The sequence below is a fragment of the Meles meles genome, chromosome 7, assembly GCF_922984935.1.
Source record: "Meles meles chromosome 7, mMelMel3.1 paternal haplotype, whole genome shotgun sequence".
In the NCBI taxonomy this organism is placed as follows: Eukaryota; Metazoa; Chordata; class Mammalia; order Carnivora; family Mustelidae; genus Meles; species Meles meles.
This window is the reverse complement of record NC_060072.1, coordinates 5,050,557-5,075,302: the sequence shown is the minus strand read 5'-3', so window position 1 is coordinate 5,075,302 and position 24,746 is coordinate 5,050,557. Positions and strand designations below refer to the sequence as shown.

Genomic DNA, 24,746 nt, shown 5'->3' with positions numbered 1-24,746 from the left:
AGAAGCATGCTCCTCTCCTCTGGGCATAGGGAAGGCACCTCTCACGTGAGGGTCTTTGACCCACTTCCGGGGAGGGACAGAGTCCTTCCTGTACCTGCCATACCTCAAATTCCGTCAGCTTAATACATTCAATATGCCAAGATACCATATTTCGGGGTAGTGTGTCTTAAACCCCGTCCATACGTAAATTGGGGAACTATTCAGCCTTAAAAGGAAAGGGATTCTGGACTTGCTCCAACGTGGTTGGACCTTGAGGGCATGGGACTCGTGAAACAAACCAGTCATAAATGGACAAAGACTGCATGATTCCACTTCTCTGAGGTCCCAGAGTAGTCAAACCCATAGAGATGGAAAACAAAATGGCGAGTGCCAGGGCTGCGGGGGAATGGAAGAGGGAAAGTTTAATGGGGATGGAGTCTGTGTTCTGTGAGACGAAAAAGTTCTAAACGGCTATGATGGCTACGCGCATGGTGAGTGAGCTCAGTGTCCCTGAACTGTACAGTCAAAAGTTATTGAAACGGTGAATTTTATGTTCCATATATTTACTACAGAGAAGAGGGAGGAGGAGGAGGAGGGGGAGGAGGGGGAGGAGGAGGAATGGGGGGAGGAAGGGGGGAAAAAGAGTGACTTATAGCCAGAGCTGGGAGACTGAGCCCAGGCTGGGGGCTGAGTGGGGACAGGAGGCTGACACAGCCCTAGTCAGAGTAGCCCGCCTTGGCCTTCGGTGGTTAGGAAATGTCAAGCATGAGTATGGAGGCAGGAGGTTCAGAAGCAAGCCAGGAACATTGACGGAGGACAGTGAAAAGCTCAGGACTCTGGGGTTGGTGGAGAAGCCAAAGCCTCTCTCAGGCTAAGTCCCCAGATCGGTAACTGGGTGAAGGAGGCCTGCCCTCATGTTGTTACCCAGCTTTGCAGGGAGGCGTCGAGTAGACTGAGCAAACACAGCCAGAACAGGCAACTCTGAGCTTCAGGTTCTATGGGGGAAAGAAACTCTGGAGCCCACGAAACGTACCCGCTCCCCTTCGTGGAAGTCAGGTGATATACAGACGGTCCTCATTATTCATGTGGTTATATCACTGAGAATTATGCTTATCACGCTCAAGAGTGACCTACCTCTGCATCGTTGTTCCTGTAGGAAACACGGGGCGAGGCTCCTGTGTGCCTCTCGTCAGAGCACTTTTGTCAACCGATCAATACATAACCTTGAGTTATGTGTGATTTCTGTTTAGAAACATTTACTCAGTAGATCCCGGGGACTCGATGACATTGAACTCACAGCCACCAGTTCTATAACTTGGGTCTGGGTAATGCATATCTAAGACTGGTATTTTCTCTGTAAAGCAGGACACAGCCTTCTTGCCCTTGAGAACACCAGAGAGTTCTTGGGACCTATGTGTGGGGCCATTTTATTTTACTTCTTTTTTAAAAAAGATTTTATTTATTTATTTGACAGAGAGAGCACAAGCAGGTAGAGTGGCAGGCAAAGGGAGAGGGAGAAGCAGGCTCTCTGCAGAGCATGGAGCCAGATGAGGAACTGGATCCCAGGACACTGGGATCATGACCTGGGCCAAAGGCAGATGCCGAACAGATTGAGCCACTGAGGCCCCATGGGGTGATTGTAAACAGCCATATCACCAACAAATGGCACAACAATGTGGAATCAAACAGCAGAGCACAAGAGCAGGGGTGCTGAAACAAGAAGGCGGGGCATCACCTTTTCTGACCCCGGCTGGATTTGAGCGTATTGGGCAATTCTCCAGCCCGTTTCCAGTTCCCCCTTCGTCCCTGCAGGTACAGGCTCAACAGCAGCAGGGGATGCCTTGGACTCGGGAAGCTTTGTGGGTGGAGAGGTCACGCACAGGTGACATTTTGAATCCTGACTGCACCTGTTTTCAGATGCGGACCCTGAGGCACAGAAAGGGGGAGGCCTGATTCCAAAGTCCACACTCCCTGCACTCCCCACGTGCCTTTGTGGAGGAGGGAGAGGGTTTCTCTGTGCCCATCAACAGGAAGTAGGATGGCCCCGGAGACCCAGATTTCTGGCTCTGTAACTCTGGGCAGCCACCGAACCTCCTTGCCCAGGCTGCTGTGGAAATGCTCTGTGCCATTCACACGGGCCAAGGGACAACTTAGGCACCTCACCTTCCTAAGAGCTCCAGCAATGATTTAAGCCCCAGTCTGCCGGATTTCCACGTTCCTGCACCGCCCCCCTCCCCGCACCCGTTATTCCCAATTTTCACTTGTAAGTGAAACTTTGAAATGGAAACTTCATGTCACTCTCTTTACGACTTGCCACAAATTAAAATCATCTTAGTAAAAACTGCAGGAAAATCAACCGAAGCCATTCAACTCTATTTAGATGCTGGTGCCTGCTTAAGGTTTGCTGTCCCGAATGAAAAGGGAAAGGATAGTGTCCAAGGATGTTAAGGACCTAAGAGGACCACCTTCACTTTCTCCCTGATTCAAGGGATGACAAGGAAAGGAAAGGGAGCCCTCGGTCTCCAGGACATCCATTGCCATTGGGGGACGCACAACTGCTCTCTGACCCCCATCTGGGGTTGAGGCCCTCTTCACCCCACTGCCACGGCCCCAGATCTCTCCCAGCACCCCAGGGCGACAGAGGTGGGGTGAGTGAGCGCCCTGCCACTCCTCCCCGCCCCCACTGGGCGCTCGGAGGCTCGGCGGCCCGAGGGGGCGGGGCTGCCGGCTGACGTCACGCAAGGACTGTGAGCCCCGGCGCCGAGGCCGGGCGGAGAGCGCGCTCGGGCGCGGAGCAGTGCGGGGCGGTCCCCAGACCCCGAGCCGGACGCGGGACCCCCCACCTCCGTGAGCTCGGGAGCGCGTCCGACTCCTACCGCGGCTCCGAACCCGCGACCCCCGCCGAGCCGCAGCTATGTACGACCCCGAGCGCGGATGGAGCCTGTCCTTCTCGGGATGCGGCTTCCTGGGCTTCTACCACATCGGGGTGACCCGCTGCCTGAGCGAGCGCGCCCCGCACCTCGTCCAGGACGCGCGCATGCTGTTCGGCTCCTCGGCCGGGGCGCTGCACGGAGTCGCTTTGCTCTCCGGGATCTCGCTGGGTACGTACGTGGGGGGCCGCCGCCGGGGCTCCGCCGGGTGGAGCTGGGATGGGACACGGACACCGCCGGGTATGTCCTGGGGTGGGGGGGCGCCCATCCCCAGACGGATGCTACCTCCGCGGGGTCCTCTTGCTCGGCGCGGGGGGTGGGGGGTGCTCTGTCGCCAGCCCGGGAGGGGGATGCGCCTGGCCTTGGCTCTTCTGGGCGTGGGAACCCTAAGCGTACCTGCCCTACTGTGGCGCCGGAGCTTACAGGAAGCCCCTCGCCCGGAACTGAGAGTGAGCTCAAACGGAGCATCGCGGAGGAGGGGGCAGGACGGGGGCGGGTGGGGAGGAGGTAAGGGCGTAGCTGGTCCCTGCGGGCCCTGCCATCAGGTCACAAGGCGCTGGACGTTTTGCTCTGGGTTGGACCCGGAGGGGGATATTTGGCTGTGTCCCTGGGCAGGCACCGTCTTCCCTCTGGAGACTGCAGGGATTGGAGACAAGCCTGGCCCCTACTGCGCGTAGGGTGGGGTGTGCTGGATAGCTTTTCCGGAGGAGGGCAGCACTTCGGAGACCTCCTGGGCAGGTTTACTGGTTTGGAGTGGAAGGGTCATGGGCGAAGTGGGGTGATGCTGGGGGGGGGGGGGGCTTGGAGGCGGTACTAGACCCTTCCTAAGGGCTGGGGTGGATCCCTGAATATCCCCATACCATCCTTCCCCTCCAGGTCAGTGCCCTGGAAATGAGGTCCTGTGCGTTTGAATCTTGTGCTAATTAAACAACCGCGTGTGTAGGTGGTGGTGGGAGGGCAAGATGTGGGCTTGTGCCCAGCTGGGCCAAACTAGGGTGTGGCCTGGGGTTCTGAGCCCCCGGACAGGACCTGGGACAAGTGGCAGGTGGAGCTGTTGCACCCAAAGACCCCGAGACAGGAACAGAGTGCCCCTCCTCTGTCGCCTTTCAGCTTCCTTAGCCATCTACTCTTTGCTCTTCCCTGGGGACTGTGGCGTAGGCCTTGGCCAACAGGGAGTGACTTTGTTCCTGTGTGGCCAGGAGTCCCTGCCAATAGGTGCAGCCCTGCCATTGGATAGATTCGGTGAGCAGACCCTGGGCTGACCAGGAGGTGGGGATTGGGCGAGAGGCCTGGGCTGGCTTTTCCATCGACGGGAGGGGAGCAAAGGGCAGGAGTGTGGCCTCAGGGTGGATTAGACGGGCCACATGGCTAGTCTGCACACTCTGGGCTTTGGCAGCGATAAAAGACAGCCTTTGTCTATGTCAAGGTAACCTGTACCGACTCCAGGACAGAGGGGATTCCTAACTGGCAGAGGACAGGTGCAGCCTGGGTCTGTACCCTGTGGGACAGGGGGAGGCTTGGGGACCACCAGGTCCTTGGAAAGTGGGGTCTAGAGATTTTGGCAGGAGCTGCTTCTCCAATTCCAGGAGCCCTGCTTTAAATTCCTGTCTCATTTGGGGACCACTGAGGAGCCTTTCCTAGGGCCACAACTTGGAAAGAATTCCTGCGAGTCCTTCCAAGCCAAGTACTTGGTGGGAGAGCTTGGCAGAACGTGTGAGCTGTGTGCAACTTTGCCCCTTCTGTCTGGGCTCGGGGTGGGGGGGGACGTGTGTAGGGAGAGGGGAGCTGAGGTCAGAGGTCGGCCAGGACAGGCAGGCTTATGTGTGTCCTTCTGCATCTCTTGATCTGCGATGGGCTTGGTCTTGGGCTGGTCTTGGTCTTGGTCTTGGTCTTGGGCTGAGACTGGTGGCCTTGTATGTCAGGGCAGTGCAGATCAGCCGGAGGGGGTCCAGACCCAGGGGTGAGGCTTGACGGGGCATGCATGTGGCCCAGGCCCGTGAGACAGTGGTAATTCTGGTGTCAGAGGCTTAAGGGTAAGTCTAATTCTTCATGAGGAGCCTTCTCTGGCTTGAGGATGTTACAGATGGTAGCTTATCTAATCCCTTGTGTCCCCAAAGTTAAAAATCCACAGTCTGAGATGGTGAGGGTCAGTGAAGTGACTTTCCAAGGTCGCATGGCCGGTAAGAGATGGACTTGCCCTTGGGCCCCAGCCTGCACTGACTCTCTGCTTCCTGCAGGTTAGGTCCTTTGTGCTAAAGCTCTGATGCTGGGGTGTTTCCTCTTCTGGCTTGGAGGGATGGAGTGGAGGAGAGGGTGCCTCTGGGCCTCAGGAGGCTCGCTCCTCTAGCAGGACGTCGGGAGCACTGTTCAGGAGACACACAGAGTAGCCGTGTGTATCATTTAATATTTCACAGCAGCCACACTGGAAAAAAGTGAAAGACAGAAGGGGAATTAATTTCATTGATCCAAATGCAGCCGGAATGTTATCATTTGCACATCTGATCAACATAGAACACGATTAAAGAAATATTTTATTTATTTATTTTTTGTATGAAGCCTTTGAATTCCGACGTGCCGTTTACACACCGCAGATGGGAATGGCCCCACTGGAAGGGGCCCCCGGCCGCACGTGGCTGCTTTATCAGTGTGGGCCTGGAGGCAGGCTGGCCGCTTCCTTGCCACCTGGGGTTCGGGTCTCACCACAAAGCACTGCCATCGCTGGGGTGGCACAGTCCTTTGTGTGTTTGTCTCCTGCCCCTCAGACAGCATCATGGAGATCCTCATGGACCTCGTCCAAAGTGCCAGGAACCGGAAGATCGGCATCCTCCACCCCGCCTTCAACTTGGGCAGGCGCCTCAGAAATGATCTTCAGACATACCTCCCAGACGACATCCACAGGCTCATCTCCGGCAAAATGTACATTTCGCTCACCAGGGTGTCCGATGGGAAAAATGTGCTGGTGTCTGATTTTCGGTCCAAAGAGGAAGTTGTGGATGTAAGCAGTTTGCTTCTTGGGGTCTTGTCAAGTGAGAAAAGCTATTTCCCTTTGGAAGCAACACAGAGAAGGCTGCCGGAGGCCACCTGCCCTGTTCCTTAAGATGCAGAAGGCCCTGGCTGCCCACGATGCTGGTTGGTTTCCTGCACCACTCTGCGTGCATCCGGCTGTCGGTGGTCTCTAGCGCGCATACATCCCGGAACCATCCTAGTTGGTTTCAGATTCAAACACTACCTCCCCATTCTTCAAGACTTGGCTCCTGATCCCCTCCCCTCTCTGAGACCCAGTCCCACCGGTGTCCTTCCTCCCACGATGTATATTCCTGGCATCCGTAGCATCCTAGCAGCCACGGTCAACCTCTGTTTAACCTTGTTTCGAAAAGCTTTTTCTGGATAGGCAGCACTGGTCCATTCCCACAGGAGCAGGTTTTTTCGCAGCGGGCCGGTCTTGCTTCCTGCCCCCCTGCCGCCCGCTGGGATCCGCAGCATTAGCAATATCTGGAAGCTTCTGAAGCTTCATAGGCTTCCAGGCTCTCAGGCCCCTTCAGCCTGCTGCAGCAGAATCCTGGGGGAGCCACGGACTCTGCGGTTGACCAGCTCTCCGGGCAATGATCTGTGTTTGCGAAGCCCTGGTCTGCTGTCTTCCCAATCAGTCTGGGACTCTGCGAGGGCCCAGTGCAGCTCTCACGGGGAGAGGGACGGGGACCTGATGTCCCAGCGTCATTAGGAGCTTCTACTTAGGCCTGAAATACAAGTGTGTAGGTTGGTTTGTTGTTTGTTCAGCTCGTTTATTAAAGCCCCCCCTTCGCAAAGAGTATCTCTGGCCTGTTGCTCTGTTCCTCTGATGAAGGCTGACGCGGGCCCCAGGGGATCAGAAGGCAGGCTCTTCGGGCCTGGGGTTTCACTTCTTTTTGTCTTCGCAGGCCTTGGTCTGTTCCAGCTTCATCCCTTTCTTCTGTGGCATAATCCCTCCTTCCTTCAGAGGCGTGGTGAGTCTGCTTTTAAATTGTCTGCCCAGCTCCTGCCCGCAGGGCCCCCGCCACAGGCGCCCTGGGGCCTGTCCCCAAATGCAGAGCTTTTGCCTCTTGGCCTCTCAGACCGAGGTTCCCCAGCTGGCCCCCTTCTAGGCTGCCTGGGCAGCACGTCCACTCTCAGGTAGGATTAATCATCCCGCTATCTGGAGGGTAAGCGGTTTCTCTTATCTTCGGCAGAGCGCCCCAGATAGGTCCCCGCTGGTCTGGATAGACTCCAAAGTGCTTCCGTGTCCTTTCCTTGCTTGCGGGAGAGCTTTATTCTTAGCCCTCCAGAGTCTGCGGCCTGCTCTGGCTCTGCCTTTGCCCTTTTCGGGCGGAGGGCTTTGGGCAGAAGCTGTTGACAGGGCTTGGATTTGGCTGCATCCCACAAATAGGTGTTGTGACCAGTTGCTGAGCCCCGGCAGGGATGGAGAGCCACAGCGCGTGCTGTGTACCAGATGCCCGGAGCTGCCAGGCCGCTGGCAGCCTCCTTCTAGGGCCATAGTGATCACCCTGGCTGATTCCGCTCCCTCCCCCCCACCCCCCACCGCCTGACCCCGGGACAATGTCTGGAGACAGTCTGGGTTGCCACAGTGAGGGAGTGCTTGAGGCCCGGGTGCCGCTGACGTCCTGCAGTGCGAGGGCTGGCCCACTCCCCAGAGAATGACCCGTTCCTAAACATCTGTGATGCCAGACTAAGACACCCTCTTTTGCGAGAGAAGACACGACGTCTCAATGTCCTAGGGCAGTGGCGTCCTCACACTGGAGAGCAAAGGCAGAGGCTTGTCACACCGAGCTTCCCTTGAGCCTTCCCGAGCTTCCCAGACCCATAACAGATACATCGTCCCTGCTTCTGGATGTGAAAACGGGCCTGGAGCTGCACAGGGGTCCGCCCAGATGCCCACGGCCTCTGCCTGACAGACACACCAGGACCGAATCCCCCCTCCAGCACATGTTAGCTGGACTGCTTGGGATGCGTTTCTTCCTTCCTTCCTTCCTTCCTTTCTTTCTTTTTTTAAAGATTTTATTTACAGACGGAGATCACAAGTAGGCAGAGAGGCAGGTAGAGAGAGAGGGGGAAGCAGGCTCCCTGCTGAGCAGAGAGCCTGATATGGGGATCGATCCCAGGACCCTGGGATCATGGCCCGAGCCGAAGGCAGAGGCTTCACCCGCTGAGCCACCCAGGCACCCCTGGGATGCGTTTCTTAACCTTTCTGAGATGAGTTTGCAAAACGAGGGTTCCTCATAGAGCAGTGTGGTGGAGGTGTCGTGAGGCTCGCCTGAGCGAGGGCCCTGAGCTGCTCGGCACAAAGCCCGGCACAGGGGAGCTTGCAGCAAGTGGGGGCTGTTTCACCACCCGCGGGGAGGTCCCTGTCTTGCCCACCTGGCCCAGGCTGCCTCAGTCCCCCTGGAAGTGGGGGGGGGGGTGTCACGCATTCAGTACCCTCCAGTGAAACCCACAGAGAATCAGAACACCTCCTTCTTGTGATTAAACCCAGCAAACTCAGAGGGTTACAATAGGAAAATCCAGAATGAAAAGGAAAATTCTGTATGACAAGGCTCATTGGACTTGAGACTACTCTTTGCGTGAGAAACAGTCAGCCTGCTTCCTCCCTTGGTGTTCCCTAAGGTTCTGGATGTTCTGGTCCATGTCCCCTTCTGCCAGTGAGGTTTCTGAGGCTTCCCTACATCTTCCTTGGGAATTGTGTGGTTACGATTTTGAAAATACCGCATGTACACGCGTGATCATCTTTTGGACTCAAGGCAAGACTCTCCGGATTGGCTAAGGCGTGGCTGAGCACGGGTGGTTCTTCTCTGAACTGGTTGTAGTTCTCAGGGAGGACGGGCTGTGATATTTACAGGCCTTTCTCTGTGGGTATCGACAGCTGGGCTGGGACAGCCTCAGATTTGGAAATCATTCCGAACACTGCTTTGAGTGGTGCAAACTTTGTCCATATTGTATCCAAACCTGCCTGTGCCAGCCAAAGGTTGTCAAAGGGCATGGATGCAGGGAAGCTGTTGCTCACAGCTTTGGGATCCGTGGTTGATCCCAAATGCCGCTAGGTTGTGGGTTCAGAGGGGGTTTCTGAAGGCTGCCCTGGACCCAGGTTCACTGCCATTTGAGTCTCCAAAGCTCTTCAAGACACTGGTTCTGATTTTCCAAGCAGCAAGGGAAGCGGTCTGGAATTGAACACAGAAGAGACCTTCTGTCTCTTGGAAGGCAGGGTCTCTATCGTACCCTGACGGCAGGGCACACAGAACGCCTTTCGTGCAGATTACACGGGCACATCTATAGGTACCTGCCTGGGCTTTAGACTTGGCCAGCACAATCTAGGCTGGACTCCAGCTTCTGTCTGCCTCTTTGCCCAGTACTTTTTGTGCAGTGCACAAACTACACAACAGTACAGAGCACACTTGAGTGCCAGCCCAGAGCCTGGCCTAGCACAGAAATGCTCAGTAAGGCTTTGTTGAAAGTGTAGTTCTGGAACCTTGTCTTCCCACAATATCGGCCTGTGGCTCTGAGAAGCCTCTACCCATAATCTGAAAAAGCCCAGAAGACAATAGCCCGGAGTTTCTGATAGTATGTCCTTTTCCCCTCCCCATTAAAGCGATACATGGATGGAGGAGCAAGCGACAATACCCCCTTCTTGGATGCCAAAACGACCATCACTGTGTCCCCCTTCTACGGGGAGTATGACATCTGCCCTAAAGTCAAGTCCACGAACTTTCTTCACGTGGACATAACCAAGCTCAGTCTGCGCCTCTGCTCCGAGAATGCCTACCTCCTGATGCGAGCCCTGTTCCCTCCGGACCTTAAGGTGAGCTGGGGGCTGTGTGTTCTGGGGGTACAGCTCCTTTTTGCCTCCCTGCTTGCTGGAGAACTCCCATTGTTCTTTCTGCAAACAGAAACAGATCTCCCTCATCAAATAGAAACTCAGGGAAGGGTTTCCGGCCGCTCAGGGCTGCCCCACTCTGCCCACTGGAGTCTCCTGGGAAGACTTAAACAGCCCTTTAGCACAGATTCCACGTCCGGGGGCTTTGATTTTTTTTCTTGAAACCAAAATCTACACCCCGGATGCACCCAGGGGCAGTGGTATTTTCTTTTTCTTTCTTTTTTTTTTTTTCCTCAGTTATCCTGATGATTCATCTTTGCAAGTGTGGTCAAGAACCACACTGCATTTGGTGGTTTGATCTTTCTTGCTTGTTAACGTCGGCGGTCTTATCTCCCTAACATAAAGACAATGTGTGAAGCGTGTACCCTGATGGTTCTCGGGGGAAAAAGAAGTCAGCATGGACGCTGTACCCCAACAGCATGTGCCCCAGGAGAAAGGGGACACTGTGCATTGCTTTGCATGTGGGGTTTGTATCCAGATGAGTGGAGAAGGCCGCTGTTAATTGTCCCCTGACAGCTCAAACAGGCCCCCCGTATTTGGGAGGGTGGAGGCTCGTCCGGGGACCAAGGGAGCCCAGAGAAACCAGTGCCTGTCATGCCCGGCTGCCACCAGAGGCTCCGCAGACGGGACGTTGTTCGAGCCTGGTCCAATGTGGAAGCAAACTTCTATCTCCTAGGAGTGCAGAGCCCTGTGTCCAGCCTCCCTGTGGCCGTGCTGGGCCACGGGAGCAGTTCCGGGCAGGGGGGGGCTCTGCCCTTGGTCTCTGCACTGCATTTACCTTACTTGATTCGTTGCCAGGTGCTTGGTGAGATATGCCTTCGCGGCTACTTAGACGCCTTCAGGTTCTTGGAGGAGAACGGTATGTATGCTACGGGCAAGATGAGGGCAGACAGGGCCTTTGAACCAGCTCTGCTCAGGCAGTCAGTCACCCGTGGCTGGGGTTCCATAGAAAGCCAGCGCTCAGTGTCCTCGCTCGGCACCTTGCTCAGTCCTCTTATTTGCCCCGGGAGCTAGGAAATCTTGGCCCCATTAGACACATGGGGAGACGGAGGTGAGCCAGGGACCTCCCCCCGTGTCCCTGCCCTCTTCCCCCGCAGTAACCCCGTCTGCACAGTGAAGGCAGTCCTGTTGGTTTTTCTTTTCCCTGTAAACTATTTTGAACCTTTAGATAAACAAGGGAGGGAGTTAAGCCGGGTTTCTGGCCCTGAGCCCCAAGTAGAGAAATCAGAATCCTTGTCTCCTGCCAGGTGTGGGTCACGCGGGTCTCTGACCACGCCCCCTGAGCCCCGCTGTCCTTTCCGGAGGGAGCTGGGCTCTTGCCAGTCTGAGATGTATTGGGGGCTGCTTGTCTTCAAGGCTAAGGGTTGGTTTCCCTGTTGCTTCTCTGAACTAGCCTTTGGCCAAGACCAAGGAGTGGTGGTTAAAAGGTCATGCATGTATTTCTTGGCATGGAAAACGTGGATTGGCCTCTTCAGCCTGTCAAGCCATTGGTTGGGTGCTGGGGTACCACCGGGTAGGGGCAGGTGTGGCTTCTGTCCCTCCTGGAGCTCAGCCTGTGAGCCAGGTGGGCCAGGAAGCCAGTGGAAGGACAGTGTGTGCCAAGTGCGCTGACAGGAAGCTACAGGACACTGCGGGGTCACAGGGGAGGGGTCTGCATGCCCCCCCCCCGGGGGAGGGGAGGGCTCCAGGAGGATGTGAATCCGTGTTGCAACTTGGGATGAACAGGAGTGTTCTGGGCGTGGGGGCCGGGAGTGAGGGGTGGGCAGGCCACAGAGCGTGCGGCAAGGTTGGAGGAGGGAAAGAAGGCACACGTGACTGGAGAGGCGGGGGTAGGGGTCATTGAACGATGGGCGGCGGGGGGCAGGGGTCAGGCCTGGACCTGGCGAACACAGTAGGGGTTCGCATCCTGTAGGGAGCTGTAGGGAGCCACCGAGGGGCGCTGAAGCAGGAGTGAGGGAAGTCAGTCGAGGCCTTGGGCTGCAGGCAGAGAGGGTGAGATGCTGGTCTCCAGGGGACCCTTGAAGCAGCTGAAGGGTCAGCGAGGGCCAGGGCAGTGAGGGTGGTGCAAGGGGCCCGAGGGAACAGGCCTCGCGGATGACCAACAGAGATTCTGGAAGGGCTAGACTCAGGAATGAAGTCTTGGCTTCTGGCTCTCGCAGCTGGGGTAGGGGTGCCCTGCTCCCTGGCTTGGGGCTCTCGGGAAGGGGAGGGAAGCATTCTTGGGGAAGCCTGGTATGCTGTGCACGGGTTGGGTGGGTGTGCAGAGTCCCAGGGCCATCTGGGGGCCGCTGTGCAGGAGGCAGCTAACGGCGGGGCCTGAAGTTCTGGAAAGCGGTCTGGGCTGGGAATGCAATGGAATTTGGAAGGAATCTAGGAATCAGTGACAGCCTCAGAGCCCTTAGGGGCGCACTCAGGTGACACAGTGACTTTCCTAACTAGAAGCCTTTGGGCAAACCACCTCCCTCCCTGGGCCTCTGTGTCCAGCCCGTAGCAAGGGGAGCGTGGATTAAATGCCCAGGGGATTCTTGGTAATTCTGAAGTCGGGCATTGGTGGCCTCTGGGTTGGGTTAGAGTCTAAAGATACAGATGAGTAGCTTCTGGGAACAGATTCTTTGAAACATTCCGAAGGGAGGGTACAGTCCTGGCAGATGAGGAGGGTGCCTGTTGGAGGCAGGAAAGATCTATGGGAGCAGAGGCTTCTGGCATGGTGTGGATGCTGGTCCCTCCAGGGGCCCAGGGAGGCAGCCCGAGGCTTGGCCAGGGGCCCGGTCATGAGGGTGATGTGGAGATCAACCCCAGCAACAAGACACAGGCATCCGGGAACAGCTCCTGGTCTTCTAACCAGAGGTCGGGAGCAGGAGGGGAGCCAGGGGCAGCATGGACACCTGGAACAGCCTGTTCCCTTGACCAGCCCAGCAAGCCAGTTCTCTGAGAGCGGGAACCACTCACTGGTATCAGCCAGTGAGCCCCAGCACCGAGGGCAGGACCTGCCCAAACTCCCTTACCCAGCGCTGCTTTCAAAGCCACACGGTGGAAGGGCGGCATCTTTAATGTCAGACCGGGTTCGAATGCTGCTCGTTCACTCGCAGGCTGTGTGGCTTTGGGTGAGTCTTCTAACCTCTCTGTGCTTCTGATTTCTCCGCTGAAGTGGAGGAGCAGAGACCGGGGGTAATGGTCCTAATTGTTACCAAGTTCCTAACCGGGGCCTGAAACATGGGCCTCACCCGTGATTCGGTGATTATAAATTAGTTGTACTTGTTATCTTTCACCTTCATAAATGAGCCTGCGACTATGGAACCCATACAGCTAGTGAGGGATGGCGCCTCAGCCAAACTCTCATCTCTCCGGTTTCAAAGCCCCTCGCTTGTTCCTCTCGGTTACGAAAACCTGTAAGCCCGCCCTTGCTTCTCCCCATGGCCTGCTTAGCCCGTAGCAGGCCTGCAGATCCCCCGATGGCTGCCGGCGTCCCTGTCATTCTGCGGGTGCGTATGTGAGTAGGGACCCCTAGGGTCCACGTTCACCGGCTCGCTGGGTTCCCATGTCCCCGGTAGGCGTCTGCAACAAGCCCCATCCGGGCCTGGATTTACCCTCGGCGGAGGCGAAGCCCCTTACCTACCCCTGGGGACACAGGAGCCCGGAATCTGGCCCAAGGGTGTCTGCGGAGGGGACGGAGCCCGAGGGAGACGAGCTGCTGGACCACCTGCGTCTCAGCATCCTGCCCTGGGACGAGAGCATCCTGGACACCCTATCACCCAAACTCACTGCAGGTGCCGACCGCGTGGGGGTGAGGGGTTGACGAGGATGTGGTTTCCTGTGACACAGAGAGACTGAAGGGACTCCCCCCACCCCGGGTGTTGTGGAAGAGGGTAATCCTGCATGTGGGAGCTCAGGCAGGCCTGTGGGGGGCCCCCACTCCCGGCACAGGCCCGTGCTCAGTCTCTCTTCCCATGGGGTCATGACCCGAGGAGAGCAGTCCTCCGCTGAGCCTGTTTTGAGTGAGCCGGGCACACCAGATGTTGGGGATGGGGCTGGGCGGCACAGGGTGGGCCCTTCTTCCAGAACCCCTCTCTTCCTGCTTACCCATCGCAAAGCCTTCTTTCTCGAGGAGCCCCCTTTCCCTGATTTCTCCCTGCCTCCAGACCTGCAGCTTTGAATCTCCATTGAGTGGCGATAGACTTTATCACGTGATCAGCTATTACATGGACGGGCGTGCACACACCAGCTTCCAGATCGGACACTTGGAGAGATTCAGAGCCACGGGGGACCTCACCCCTGGCCCCAGGGCCCTAGCACGTCTGTGCTAATTCACTAGCCAGCACTTGGTGGAGGGTTCTGGGCAGAAGGAGACAAAGTCCAGCGGAAGATTCAGGGGGAAAAACCTCAAAAGTTGATGGGGGTATTGGAGAAGTTTGTGTAGCCCTCCAAAAACAGTTGTTATTTAAAAGAGAGTGGTTCACTGAGCACCCCGTGTCCTGTGGGCTAACCGAGGGCTGTTCTGGGAAAACAACTCATTTGATCTCATTGGTGAGTGCTTCTGAGTCTTCGGATTCCCGGATTGGTGTATTTCGTGGAAATTCCAAGCAGCCCCTGGGGAAGGTGGTTTGGTTTTTACTCTGGTGGGAGACACACCTTTGCATTATATTTTTCAGCACTGAGTAATGCAATTAAAATCCAACGTGGGCAAGTGAGCAGGATTTACAATTTCTTACCGGTTAAGGTCATGTCGTATGTGATGCTGCCTTGTACGCTGCCCGTGGAGTCTGCCTTCGCTATGGCCCAGAGGTGAGCCTTTTGTGTGGCTTTGCGCTTTCCTCCCAGGGTTGGGCGGAGATGGAGAGAATCACGTGAGGGCCTTTGACCTGTGGCCTGGCTCCATGTAGAGGACCACAGATCCCACGGTCCACAAGGAGCACCCTGCGAGGTCCCTCACGGTGACCCCTCTCAGGCCGCCTCTTTTCTCCAGGCCCTTGTTTGCCCCTCCTTAGTAGGTGTACACTTTCACTTCGGGAGTTAATTCATGGAATGTTGGGAGGCACACCCTTGAATCCTGGGTATTTGTTTAACCTCTGCTTGCTTGCTTTTTTTTTTTTAAGATTTTATTTATTTATTTGAGAGAGAGAGAGCATGAGAAGGGGGAGGGTCAGAGGGAGAAGCAGACTCCCTGCCGAGCAGGGAACCTGATGCAGGACTCGATCCCGGTACTCCAGGATCACGACCTGACCTGAAGGCAGTTCTTAACCAGCTGAGCCATCCAGGCGTCCCCAACCTCTGCTTTCTTTAGATTTATGTTGGTGTTTATGGTCTTTTTAGTGAGTCGGTGGACATGGCCTTTGGTCCATCTTGTAGAGGCCAGACCACCCTTCGAATGCAGCTCAGTTCTCCTGTCCGGACCCCCTCCCCACTCTACTGAATTAGCTGCCTGTTTCCCGACACCCCTGCCCTGGGCTGAGGCCCCGTCAGAGCTCAGCACATGGATCCATTTGTGCAGGGGTGGGGGCAGGGGGTGGGGAGTCCGCTGAGCTGGCGCATGGCCCAGTGCCGCAGGGCTGTGGGGGCCGGGGAGGTGCCACCTTGACCATGAGATTCCCTGCGTCAGCTTCAGCGGGTACCGTGCCACAGAGAAGCCTGGAAATCCCTCCCCTTTTAGTTCCACGCATATCCCTTGAGGTTTCTGGAGCCCCGCGTGACCTAACTTCACTTTCGGGCTTTTAGGGAGGTTTGCCTTTCATGTTATGTGCCTGATCCACTTTCTGGGACTGATCAGATTGGGGTTAGATGTGAGTCTGGCAGTTTAGCTGGACGAAAGGCATTGTCCTAGGGTTTGGGTGTTGGGTGTGCGTGTGCGTTTTGGCTTGTTTTCATGCATGTCCGTGTGTGTGTGTGTGTGTCCCTACAGACTGGTGATGTGGCTTCCAGATATGCCCGAGGACATCTGGTGGCTGCAGTGGCTCACCTGGCACGCGTGCTCTCGAGTGATGGCGCAGCTCCTCCCCCACTCCAGGTCCGCGGCGTTGGGAGGGGGGTGCCCGGTTATGCAAATTCTCATCTGACCTCAGCCTGCCGGATCATGGTGTTGGGGGGCCCTGGGGGTGGAACCCCGCATTCTTTGTTGCTAACACGGCCCCTGGGATGCTGCTGCTTCTGAATTCAGAAAACTGATTCGGAGTGAAAAGGGCTCTGTTGCAGCCATAAGGGTTGTTGGGTCTAATCCTGAAAATCAGGGCCCTTGGCGGTCTCACCTGTTCCGTGCGGGTGATCTTCATCTCCTGGCCGGGCTTCTGTGCGGCTTTTGGGATGGCGCAGTGCTGGTCACATGGGGGCCACTCCGGAGATGGGGGCTCAGTGCTATTGGCAGACACAGAAGGGTTCAAACTGGGGCAGTGGAAGGGTCTGGTCTGCAGAAGGCAATGACTCTTGTGGCCATGGGAAGGAGCCCTCATTGCCGGGCCATCGGGAGGCAGGTTCCTGAGCTAGAGGGCCACCACACTGGCTCAGGCAAGGATGAGGAGAGCCTGGTCTCCCTAGAACCTGCGGGACAGAGATGTTTGTAGGCTCTAGGGCCAGAAGGAGGTGCCAGCTGCAAGCCCCGGGGTCTACCTGCGTCCCGAGGGAGTGGGGCAGCTGGTCAGAAGGAGGCGGCCTGGGGATGGGGCTGCAGGCTGGTGGCTGAGTTGGTCTACATGGGGCCGGTTGATGGGCTCCATTGTGCCTGCGGACGTCCAGTGGGAGCGATCCAGTGGCTGGAAGGCCACCAGCTTAGAATCCCAAGATTCTAATTCCCAAGACATCAGCCCAGCATGAGAGAGCATTGTGGTTTTGGACACCACCCCCCTGCAGTGCCCCAAGCGTGCATGGAGGGGCTGGTGGTGGCCATCCATCCTTGCTGAGACCGAAGACCTTGGAGCAGCAGGACAGTGGCTGAGTTAGTATCCTTCACCTATTTCAGATCGCGGACACCAGCACATGGCCAACAGCCTTCTCTGAGGGATGTGAAGGCGCTGCTCCTCTCCCTGCTGTCCAGCAGGGGCCAGAGCTGAGGCTGCTGAGCAAACCGGTCCTCCTGTCTGGCCGGGCGTTTGGGGGCTGGAGCTGGGAGGGACTCCTCCTTTCCCGCTCGCTCTCCTCGTGCAGATGCGTTCCTGAGTCATTCGAGGGGACAAGTCTAGGACACTCTTTCTCAGGCACTTCCCGATCTTTCTGCAGCTACGCCCACACTGGCATGGATGCGCCCGGGTCTGACACACAGGGTCCTGCCTCGGTGCCGCAATTACGGTTTATTGAAACCAAAGGCAATCTACTGTTTTTAGGAAAAGCTAGGAAGCTGCTTTTGGCGTACGTGTTGGTCTAGAGCTTAAGGAAGCCTGGTATTTAAGCATTTGGGTCTGTTAGCTCACCTGGCTGGGAAATGACACCAGGGAGCCCAGGGCGGAGGGGTCACCGCCAACCACCGCCAACCGTCTTGCAGCCTTCTCAGTGCAAGGTTCCAGAAGCATCCTGTGTTGTGATGGGCTGGGGGTGTGTGGGGCTGGGGGCTGGTGGGGGGACTTACGGCTGGGGGTTGGGCTGCCCCTTTGTGCAGTCTTGGGGTTTAGAAGGGAGAGTAACATGACCGCATTTCCCCAGACAGGAAGCGGTGGGTGTGGCAGGAGGGGGAGGCCCTGGCCGTGGTGGGTCAATAAAAGGTGCTCACTTACTTATATTTTGGAACACTTCTTTGACCTAGCCTAAATATTTGATAGCATTTTGTATAAACTATAGAGTCTTATTATCTGTTGCATTGTGTGTTATGTGAATCAGGGAGGTGTTACTAAGCCTTACCAAAACAACAACAACAACAACAACAACAACAACAACAACAACAACAACGCAGTGCACAGCACAGATAGTCTTCCTGGGCTCCCAGGCCGTTGCCAGCACAACAGAAGGGCTTGTGGCCTGTGCCCCTTTTTTCTCAACAGCCCCTGCCCACCCTCCCAGAGCCTTAATGGAGACAAGCAAGAGACGGGCACCTACGTTCTCCCCAGGTGGGATGCGTTGGCAAGCACAGAGTAATGTCACTGCAGGTGAAATGTGCTGTTTTTCTGATTTATGCATTTGAGTGTAACCAAAAGACAACAGCGATAAGCTCGAAATCCTCCCCTGCACTGAATCAGTACGCTGGGAGTCGAAAAACCAGAAGGTTCCAATACAGCACTTTCTTACAAAGACAAGACCTTGAAAAGAGGAATGTGGTTCTTGGGGCAGCCTTCACAGGAGCCTGTCCCTTGAGCTGCCATGAGACTGTGGACGCCTTGAGGCAGGCTCCTTGTGAGCATACGGAGCCACCGCCCAGCCCTCAGAACCCCCCCCCCCGCCCTTTGCGGCTCCTTGCTGCGTCCTTGTGTCTTGGGGACGTGGGTACGGAGGCTCCCGTTCTGATGGCACTCACCCCCAAAGGGAGGCAAGGGGGCCGACAGGCAGGCTCTCCCAGCTGCTTGAAGCCCCCAGAACAGAGCACTGCCCTTTGCTTGCTGCGCTGGTCGGGGTCACGGGGAAGGCCAGGCCTGACACCCACGAGGCCCCTCAGACCACTCTGTCACACGTCCCCCTGAGCCCCTGGTTCCCAGGTTCCCCGATGAGCTGTCTTCCGTCAGGAGCGCTGCCGGGCCCCGCGGCAGACAGGAGCACACTTGAGCCATATTTTCAGTAACTGCTCTATTTCTGCTTAGACCCCATGTACGCTAGTTCGTCTGATTGTCCTAAGGAAGGAATTATGTTAACAGCTGCTAGGATCACACGCAGCTGCTTTTCTTGCTACGTTTTGAATTGTTCCAGGTTCTCACAGTGAGCATGTTTTATGATTGTTTTAAAAACGTGTGCTAACGGGACGCCTGGGTGGCTCAGTGGGTTAAGCCGCTGCCTTCAGCTCGGGTCATGATCCCAGGGTCCTGGGATCGAGTCCCACATGGCCTCCTTGCTCGGCAGGGAGCCTGCTTCTCTCTCCACCTCTGCCTGCCTCTCTGCCTGCCTGTGCTCTCTCTCTCTCTCCTTCTGACAAATAAAAAAAAAAAAAACACGTGTGCTAACACGAAGAGGTCTCCACTCCCCACCTGTGCCTTACCGCCACCCCAGCCCCACACCTCTCCCGCTCGGCTGAGGTTTCTGATCAGCACGGAACAACACTCTTTGAGTTCTTACCACCTTCAGACAAAACTCCTCCTTCGTTATATGGCACACGTACGCTCTGGGGTACACTCCACAGGAAGAGTCAGGGATGATGACTGTGTGGTCTAGCGAGTGCCAGGGAGCAACGGTCTTCATTTGGTGAACAGGTAACAAAACGGTGCAGAGCGTGAGCCTCGTTTTGTTTTTTAAAAAACCACAAAACAAATTGTGGGTGTGTATGTGTATACAGAGGAGAAGTAGAGACGTACCCCCAGGACTGACGGTGGCGTCATTATGCCATTATCTGTAACTGCAGTCATTTGTTGTGCTTTTGTGTGGTTTTCAAATTTCTGCGGTCAACGTTTTTTTCATCGGAAAATAACTCACAATACATGTGACTTTGAAACCGTTTTCTGTCGTCTCTACATCCTCTCGGGAGCCTGGTTTGGTTTTCCTTTCCTCACAGACGAGTTCCTTCAAATGTTGCCCCGCCAGCCAGGTCATCTCCTCGACATGCTCTGTCCTGGATGCTGGACCAGGACCCCCTCCCCCTAGAGTCCTTCTCCTTCCTCTGGGACAGCAGGCTGTCCTGAGTGCTGGGCTCATCCCCAAGGCTCAGCCTTGCTTCCTGTACTCGGAGTTCACAGCTGCTCCTGGGGGGGGGGGGTTCATTCTGAGGACCCCCCCAGTCTCTGGCTCAGCTAAGGGATGAGCCCACCCAGCCACCTCCACCAGGCTACTCCTTGGCATAACTCAGCACCTTCACATAACCCTTCCTGTGTCCAGCTGCCCTGTATCTGTCAACTTCCGAGTCACCTGAGCCAGGACCCAGAGACTCACTGAGCCCCTTCTCCCCGCCTGACCCTGCCCCCTCCAGCTGGACCCCTCCTGCTCTGTCCACTTCCACTTAAGGCCTTTGGAATCTAACCTCTTGTCCCCCAGCCCATTCCCTGGAGCCCATACCCCACGGTGTCCCAAACTAAGAGGTGAGTGACCTCTATGGGCATCAGTGGGAAGTCTCAGGGTCCCTTATGACCTCTGAGCCTGAGGTTTCATGTTATTAAGGGAGCCAGTGTGGTCACTGAACTGCGTTTCTACTACTCATGGGGCCAGGTCAACACAGTGTAAGCCGAGTTTTCTCAAAAAGCTGGCGTCCTTGCAGCTCTACTAGGTGATTTGACTAGTTCGGATAGGCTGGGTTATGCTGCATTTAACAAAGGCTCCCCCAGAAGATTGATTTCTCATGCTATTTGCCCATCGGTCTTGGCTGGCCCAGCCTGAAACTGTCCCCTCATCTGGAGAGTCACTGATGGGGAAAAGGAGGGTCAGAGCAATAGGGAGAAAGGAATACGGTGCTCTAAGGTTGTCATCCAGATACACCTATCTCTTCTGTCTACAACCTGCGGACCAAAGCAAGTCACATGGATGGGGGCGGGAAAATACAACCCTACCTTTTGCCCAGAAGAGGAGCGCCAGAATTACTGGTGAACACCACTGAGGGCCAAAGACCTCAAAAACCAAAACCCAAAGTCTCTTATGACCCAATCAATTTAGGAAATATGGGGCTCAAGAAAGGGAGCGAGGTAGAGGTGCTGCAGGACTTCTCAGAGCCTTTATTTTTTTAAAAAGACTTTATTTATTTGACACAGAGAGAGGGAGAGAGATCACAAGTAGGCAGAGAGGCAGGCAGAGAGAGGGGGAAGCAGGCTCCCTGCTGAGCAGAGAGCCTGATGCCGGACTCGATCCCAGGACCCTGAGATCATGACCTCAGCCAAAGGCAGAGGCTTAACCCACTGAGCCACCCAGGCGCCCCTTCTCAGAGCCTTTAATATGCTATTATGTATTTTGATTGTCAGAGATGGTGTTTGAGGATGAAGCTGTGACTGTGTTTCTGATATGTCTTCTGTCCCCTTGTCACAGTGCCTTGTACCCAACAGACTCTCAAATATTTGGCACAGGGCCCTGTTACAATCTGCAGGTCAGCCTCACGGCTCGTCTTTGAGAAGAGGCTTCCTCAAGAGAACACTGGAGGAGAAGATAAGGAAGACCGAGTTCATTCAGCGTTTCCGGTGAGCCAGGCACCTCTCCCCACCAGGCACCGCTCCCCGCCGCGTCAAATCCTCCGACACCTCTTGCCTTAGCAACTGCTGTGTTCGCCCCGTGGGCTCTTGTTCTCCGCCCCCAGCCCATCCCTCGGACCACCTCGCTCGTCCTCACGGGCCGCAGCTCAACGGAGATGCCACCGGTTTACCCACGGCTCACCGAGGGCCTGCGATGTGCCTGGCGTTGTCACACTCCCTCTCACTCCGATCCCGTGTCGTAGTATGACCCTCGCCTTCCCTTTACCAACGAGGGACCACCCTCGGGGCCGTCCGCAGCTCTGAGGACCGGGCGCTCAGCAGGAGGGTAGCAGGTGCCAGCCCGGATCTGTGCCGCCCCTGACGCCGGGGGAGGCGAGCCTGGGCTCTTCGCGGGGGCGTGGGGCCCGCACAGCACCCGCCCGGCCGGCCCGCCAGGAGGGTTCAGGGAGGGCCCTGGGTGAAGCCTTGGCGAACCCACCGACCCTCGGCTCTCTGCCGGGGGCGACAACGGACGCCGGCTCCCAGCGGGTCCTCACACTGACTCGCGCCCACGGCGCCAGCAGCTGTGCGCGCGTCCCAGGATGCTCTGCGCTTGAGCGGCCTCCAGGCAACGGGGCTTCCCGGCGTCCGTGTGAACATCCGGGTCACGGGCTCTTAAGGACCAATGAGAGGAAGTATCGTGAGCTAAGGGGCGGGGCATCATGGCTGCCCCCAGGGCGCCGCGTCCGGGGTCTGGTGGATGTTACGCTGATTGACAGCTCCGTCACGGCGGGCCCGCCCTCTGCCCTCACCAGCGGAGCAGTGGTCACCCCGGGAAGCTCTACGAGGCGGCGGCCGGAGAGGGAGCCATGGGGACAGTGCACGCCCGGGTAAGAGGCCCAGCGACCCGCGGACCGCGTGACCTCTGGGCGGACGCCGCGGGGAGACGCTCTCGCGGCTGCGCCCGGGGTTCCCTCGGTAAGGGGGCGCCGAGGGCGGCGGGGCCTGGACGCCTCGTGGTGGAGGCCGCAGAGACTTTGCCAGCGGGTCCCGCAGACCTCCGAGCAGGAGACCGGCTCCCAGAGGAGGGGCGTGACTTGCCCAAGGTCACTCGGCGAGGCGGTGGCCCAGAAAGGACTAGCGAACTTTGCGTGGTGACCCGGAGCGGAGTAACAAGTTTTCCCCTTGGAGAGTTGACTTCTCTGGCCTTCGCCGTGTCGGGCGTCTTCTCTCCTTACCGGTCACCTTCTGCAGTCTCCCGCGCAGCCCCTGCTGGGTCATGGTGGACCCCTAGAGCACCCAGTATCCGTTGAAGACCCAAACCCACCTGCTTACGGTGCAGAGACAGAAGCGGTCCCTGCTGTATTTACCCCTTTTAAGGTGGAGGCAGGAAAAGCACTTAACCGGTTTGTTGCAAGAGTTCAGACACGGTGGGTGAAAGTACTTGGGTGCTCGGTGCTCCCCACTGCTTGCCACATTGCTCGCCTTCATCGTAATCTGAACTGAGAGCCAGAGAATAGGTGTGAATATTGGTCCAAGGCCCCATTTGTTAGAGCCTCAGAATGTTCCACAACTCCCACCTCCTGAGTCCCAGGCCTCCGCACTACTTTTCTATTGCAACATGCACTGTTTTCACTTGTCCTGCTCAGGAGTTTTCCATACTTTCGGGTCGCGTCCCAAAGAATTTAGCACAGACCCCTCAGCTTGGTGTGGGCGGTCGGACTTCACTCCCCTTCACAGATCATCCATTCAGATGAAACACAGCAGCTCTTCTGACACGGTCCTTGGGCTTGTCCTGCAGCTCCTCACTCACCCAGTCCCAGGCCCATCTCTTAGAGCTCGGTTCAGGTCGCTTCCTACATCAGCCTCCTCCTTAGCTGCCCTCGTTTGGACGTGCTGATAATTTCCTTGATGTGTTTTCCTCTGGCGCCTGTCTTAGCTCGTTTTAGATGTTTCTGTTGCTGTTGTCCGGTGTAAGTTTCTAGATGTTACAGTAGGAGCTGGATCTTACTTGGTTTGCATCCTTTGTGACATCGTCAACAAAGTAAGCATTCATTCATTTATTTCCGTAACATTTACCAGTGGTCTACTAGGCGCCCGGCACGGCTGCTAGGGTTACAGGAAAAAAAACCCAAAACAACAAAAGTCTTTGTTGTTATTGAGCTCTTGTGGTGCTAAAATCTCTGCTTTGATTAATATGTTGGCAAAAAATATTCTTTAATGTGGGGGCGCCCGGGTGGCTCAGTCATTAAGTGGCTGCCTTCAGCTCAGGTCATGATCCCAGGGTCCTGGGATCGAGCCCCGCCTCAGGCTCTCGGCTTAGCGGGGAAGCCTGCTTCTCCCTCTCCCACTCCCCCTGCTTGTATGCCCTCTCTCGCTGTGTCTCTCTGTGTCAAATAAAAAATAAAATTGTTTAAAACAATATTCTTTAATTTGAACTTTACAGCCCCCTGGCCAGCATCACTTGAATGCTTTGGTCTGGAGTCACAGTAAGAAAACATTTTATGTTTGCCATCTAGTACCCTAACACATATGGGAAACAAAAGTTTTGTGAAGCAGCATTTACCATGAATATCTATTATGCTTTCTTAAATTTCCTATTTGACTTGAGCCTGTATCACTTTAAAGATGCTGTTCATAACTCGCTAAATTGATTGCATGTTCTCTCCCTTCAGTTAGCACTGCCTTGCGCAGTCCCTGGCACACGGCGTTCAAGAAATCTTGCTGGGACGCCTGCGTGGCTCATTCCGTGAAGCGTCTGCCTTCAGCTCAGGTCACGATCCCAGGGTCCTGGGATGGAGCCTAGTCAGGTTCCCTGCTCCGTGGGGAGTCTGCCACTCCCTCTCCCTCTTCTGCTTCGTCCCGCCTTGTGCACACACGCACACACTCTGTCACATCTCAAATAAATAAAATCTTTAAAAGAAAGAAAGAAAGAAAACTTGCCAGCTGGTAAGCTGAGCTGCTGAAAGCATAGAACTGGATCCAAATATTTATTTCAATTCATTGCACCAGATGCTTACGCGCCTGCTCTGTTACATTCCAGACACCGGAGTGTAGGTTTATGAGGGTGAGGAGCTTGTATGTGCTTGCCGCTTGATAGGCTCTTAATATTTGGTGAATGAATGCATCTTTATTAGTAAGGCTGTTATTTTAGGGCATTAAGCTTTGAGGGAACTGTGGAATCATAAAGACATCATCTCTTAAAGTTTTGAATTTCTGATTAAAACATACAGGTGGGCATGGCAGATCTTTGCTGAGCCTTGTTTCATGCTTTGAAATTTTAGGAACTGTAATGGAAGTTTTTTAGTGTCGTGGAATGTAAACCTTGTGCCCAGACAAGGCATATTTGCTAAACACTCAGATCAAGTCGGATGAATGTGAGCATATGTTCCCAACCATAGTATCCACTCTGCATGCCGAATTAGCGCCAATTTAGTGTCCTTTTTTACACATGTAAACTCAAACACAGGAAGCATTTTTGTGAAATGGTGCAGATAAAAAGTTACTTTTTTGGTTAATATTTTGAGAGATTATAGTAACGATTCCGTTTTATAATTTTATGCCACAGACATGAAAAGATGATATGAAACAAATGATAAATTCTTTGCGCAGCATTCTTTTCCCCATTTACTTACGTAAATATTCCGCTTCGGCCACCATGAGGCCTTGGTCTGTCTCGCACACTGCTGCCAGCCCGGGGCTCGGCCTGCGGCAGGGAACGGCCAGCATCAA

The 24,746-nt window shown here is 55.6% G+C and overlaps 2 protein-coding genes across 3 annotated transcripts in view; both read left to right on the top strand.

Annotated features, from left to right (window-relative positions):
- The first annotated feature begins 2,750 nt into the window (after window positions 1-2,750).
- PNPLA3 (patatin like phospholipase domain containing 3) lies at window positions 2,751-18,789 on the top strand. 2 transcript variants are annotated; one of them, XM_046012296.1, is made up of 9 exons: window positions 2,751-3,080; window positions 5,672-5,904; window positions 6,827-6,892; window positions 9,526-9,735; window positions 10,609-10,669; window positions 13,362-13,577; window positions 14,460-14,592; window positions 15,707-15,811; window positions 16,757-18,787. In XM_046012296.1, the coding sequence occupies exons 1-9, from the start codon at window positions 2,894-2,896 to the stop codon at window positions 16,845-16,847; spliced, it is 1,302 nt and encodes a 433-aa protein (XP_045868252.1). In that variant the 5' UTR covers window positions 2,751-2,893; the 3' UTR covers window positions 16,848-18,787. The 2 variants fall into 2 exon arrangements, with proteins under 2 accessions (XP_045868252.1, XP_045868253.1); XM_046012297.1 differs by lacking the exon at window positions 6,827-6,892 and having other exon boundaries at window positions 16,757-18,789.
- Window positions 18,790-21,739: 2,950 nt separating this feature from the next.
- Window positions 21,740-24,746, top strand: part of SAMM50 (SAMM50 sorting and assembly machinery component) — a 34,954-nt gene continuing 31,947 nt past the window's right edge. The window contains exon 1 of the mRNA XM_046012010.1: window positions 21,740-21,904. Coding sequence (XP_045867966.1) covers window positions 21,884-21,904 — 21 coding nt within the window. The 5' untranslated portion in view covers window positions 21,740-21,883. The remainder of the gene's footprint in view (window positions 21,905-24,746) is intronic.

Coding starts and splice junctions, on each gene's coding strand:
- PNPLA3 (XM_046012296.1), top strand. CDS start 2,894: ATGTACGACCCCGAGCGCGGATGGAGCCTGTCCTTCTCGGGATGCGGC. Junction 10,670..13,361: donor CAGGTTCTTGGAGGAGAACG/GTATGTATGCTA, acceptor TGTCCCCGGTAG/GCGTCTGCAACAAGCCCCAT. Junction 14,593..15,706: donor GCCTTCGCTATGGCCCAGAG/GTGAGCCTTTTG, acceptor GTGTCCCTACAG/ACTGGTGATGTGGCTTCCAG.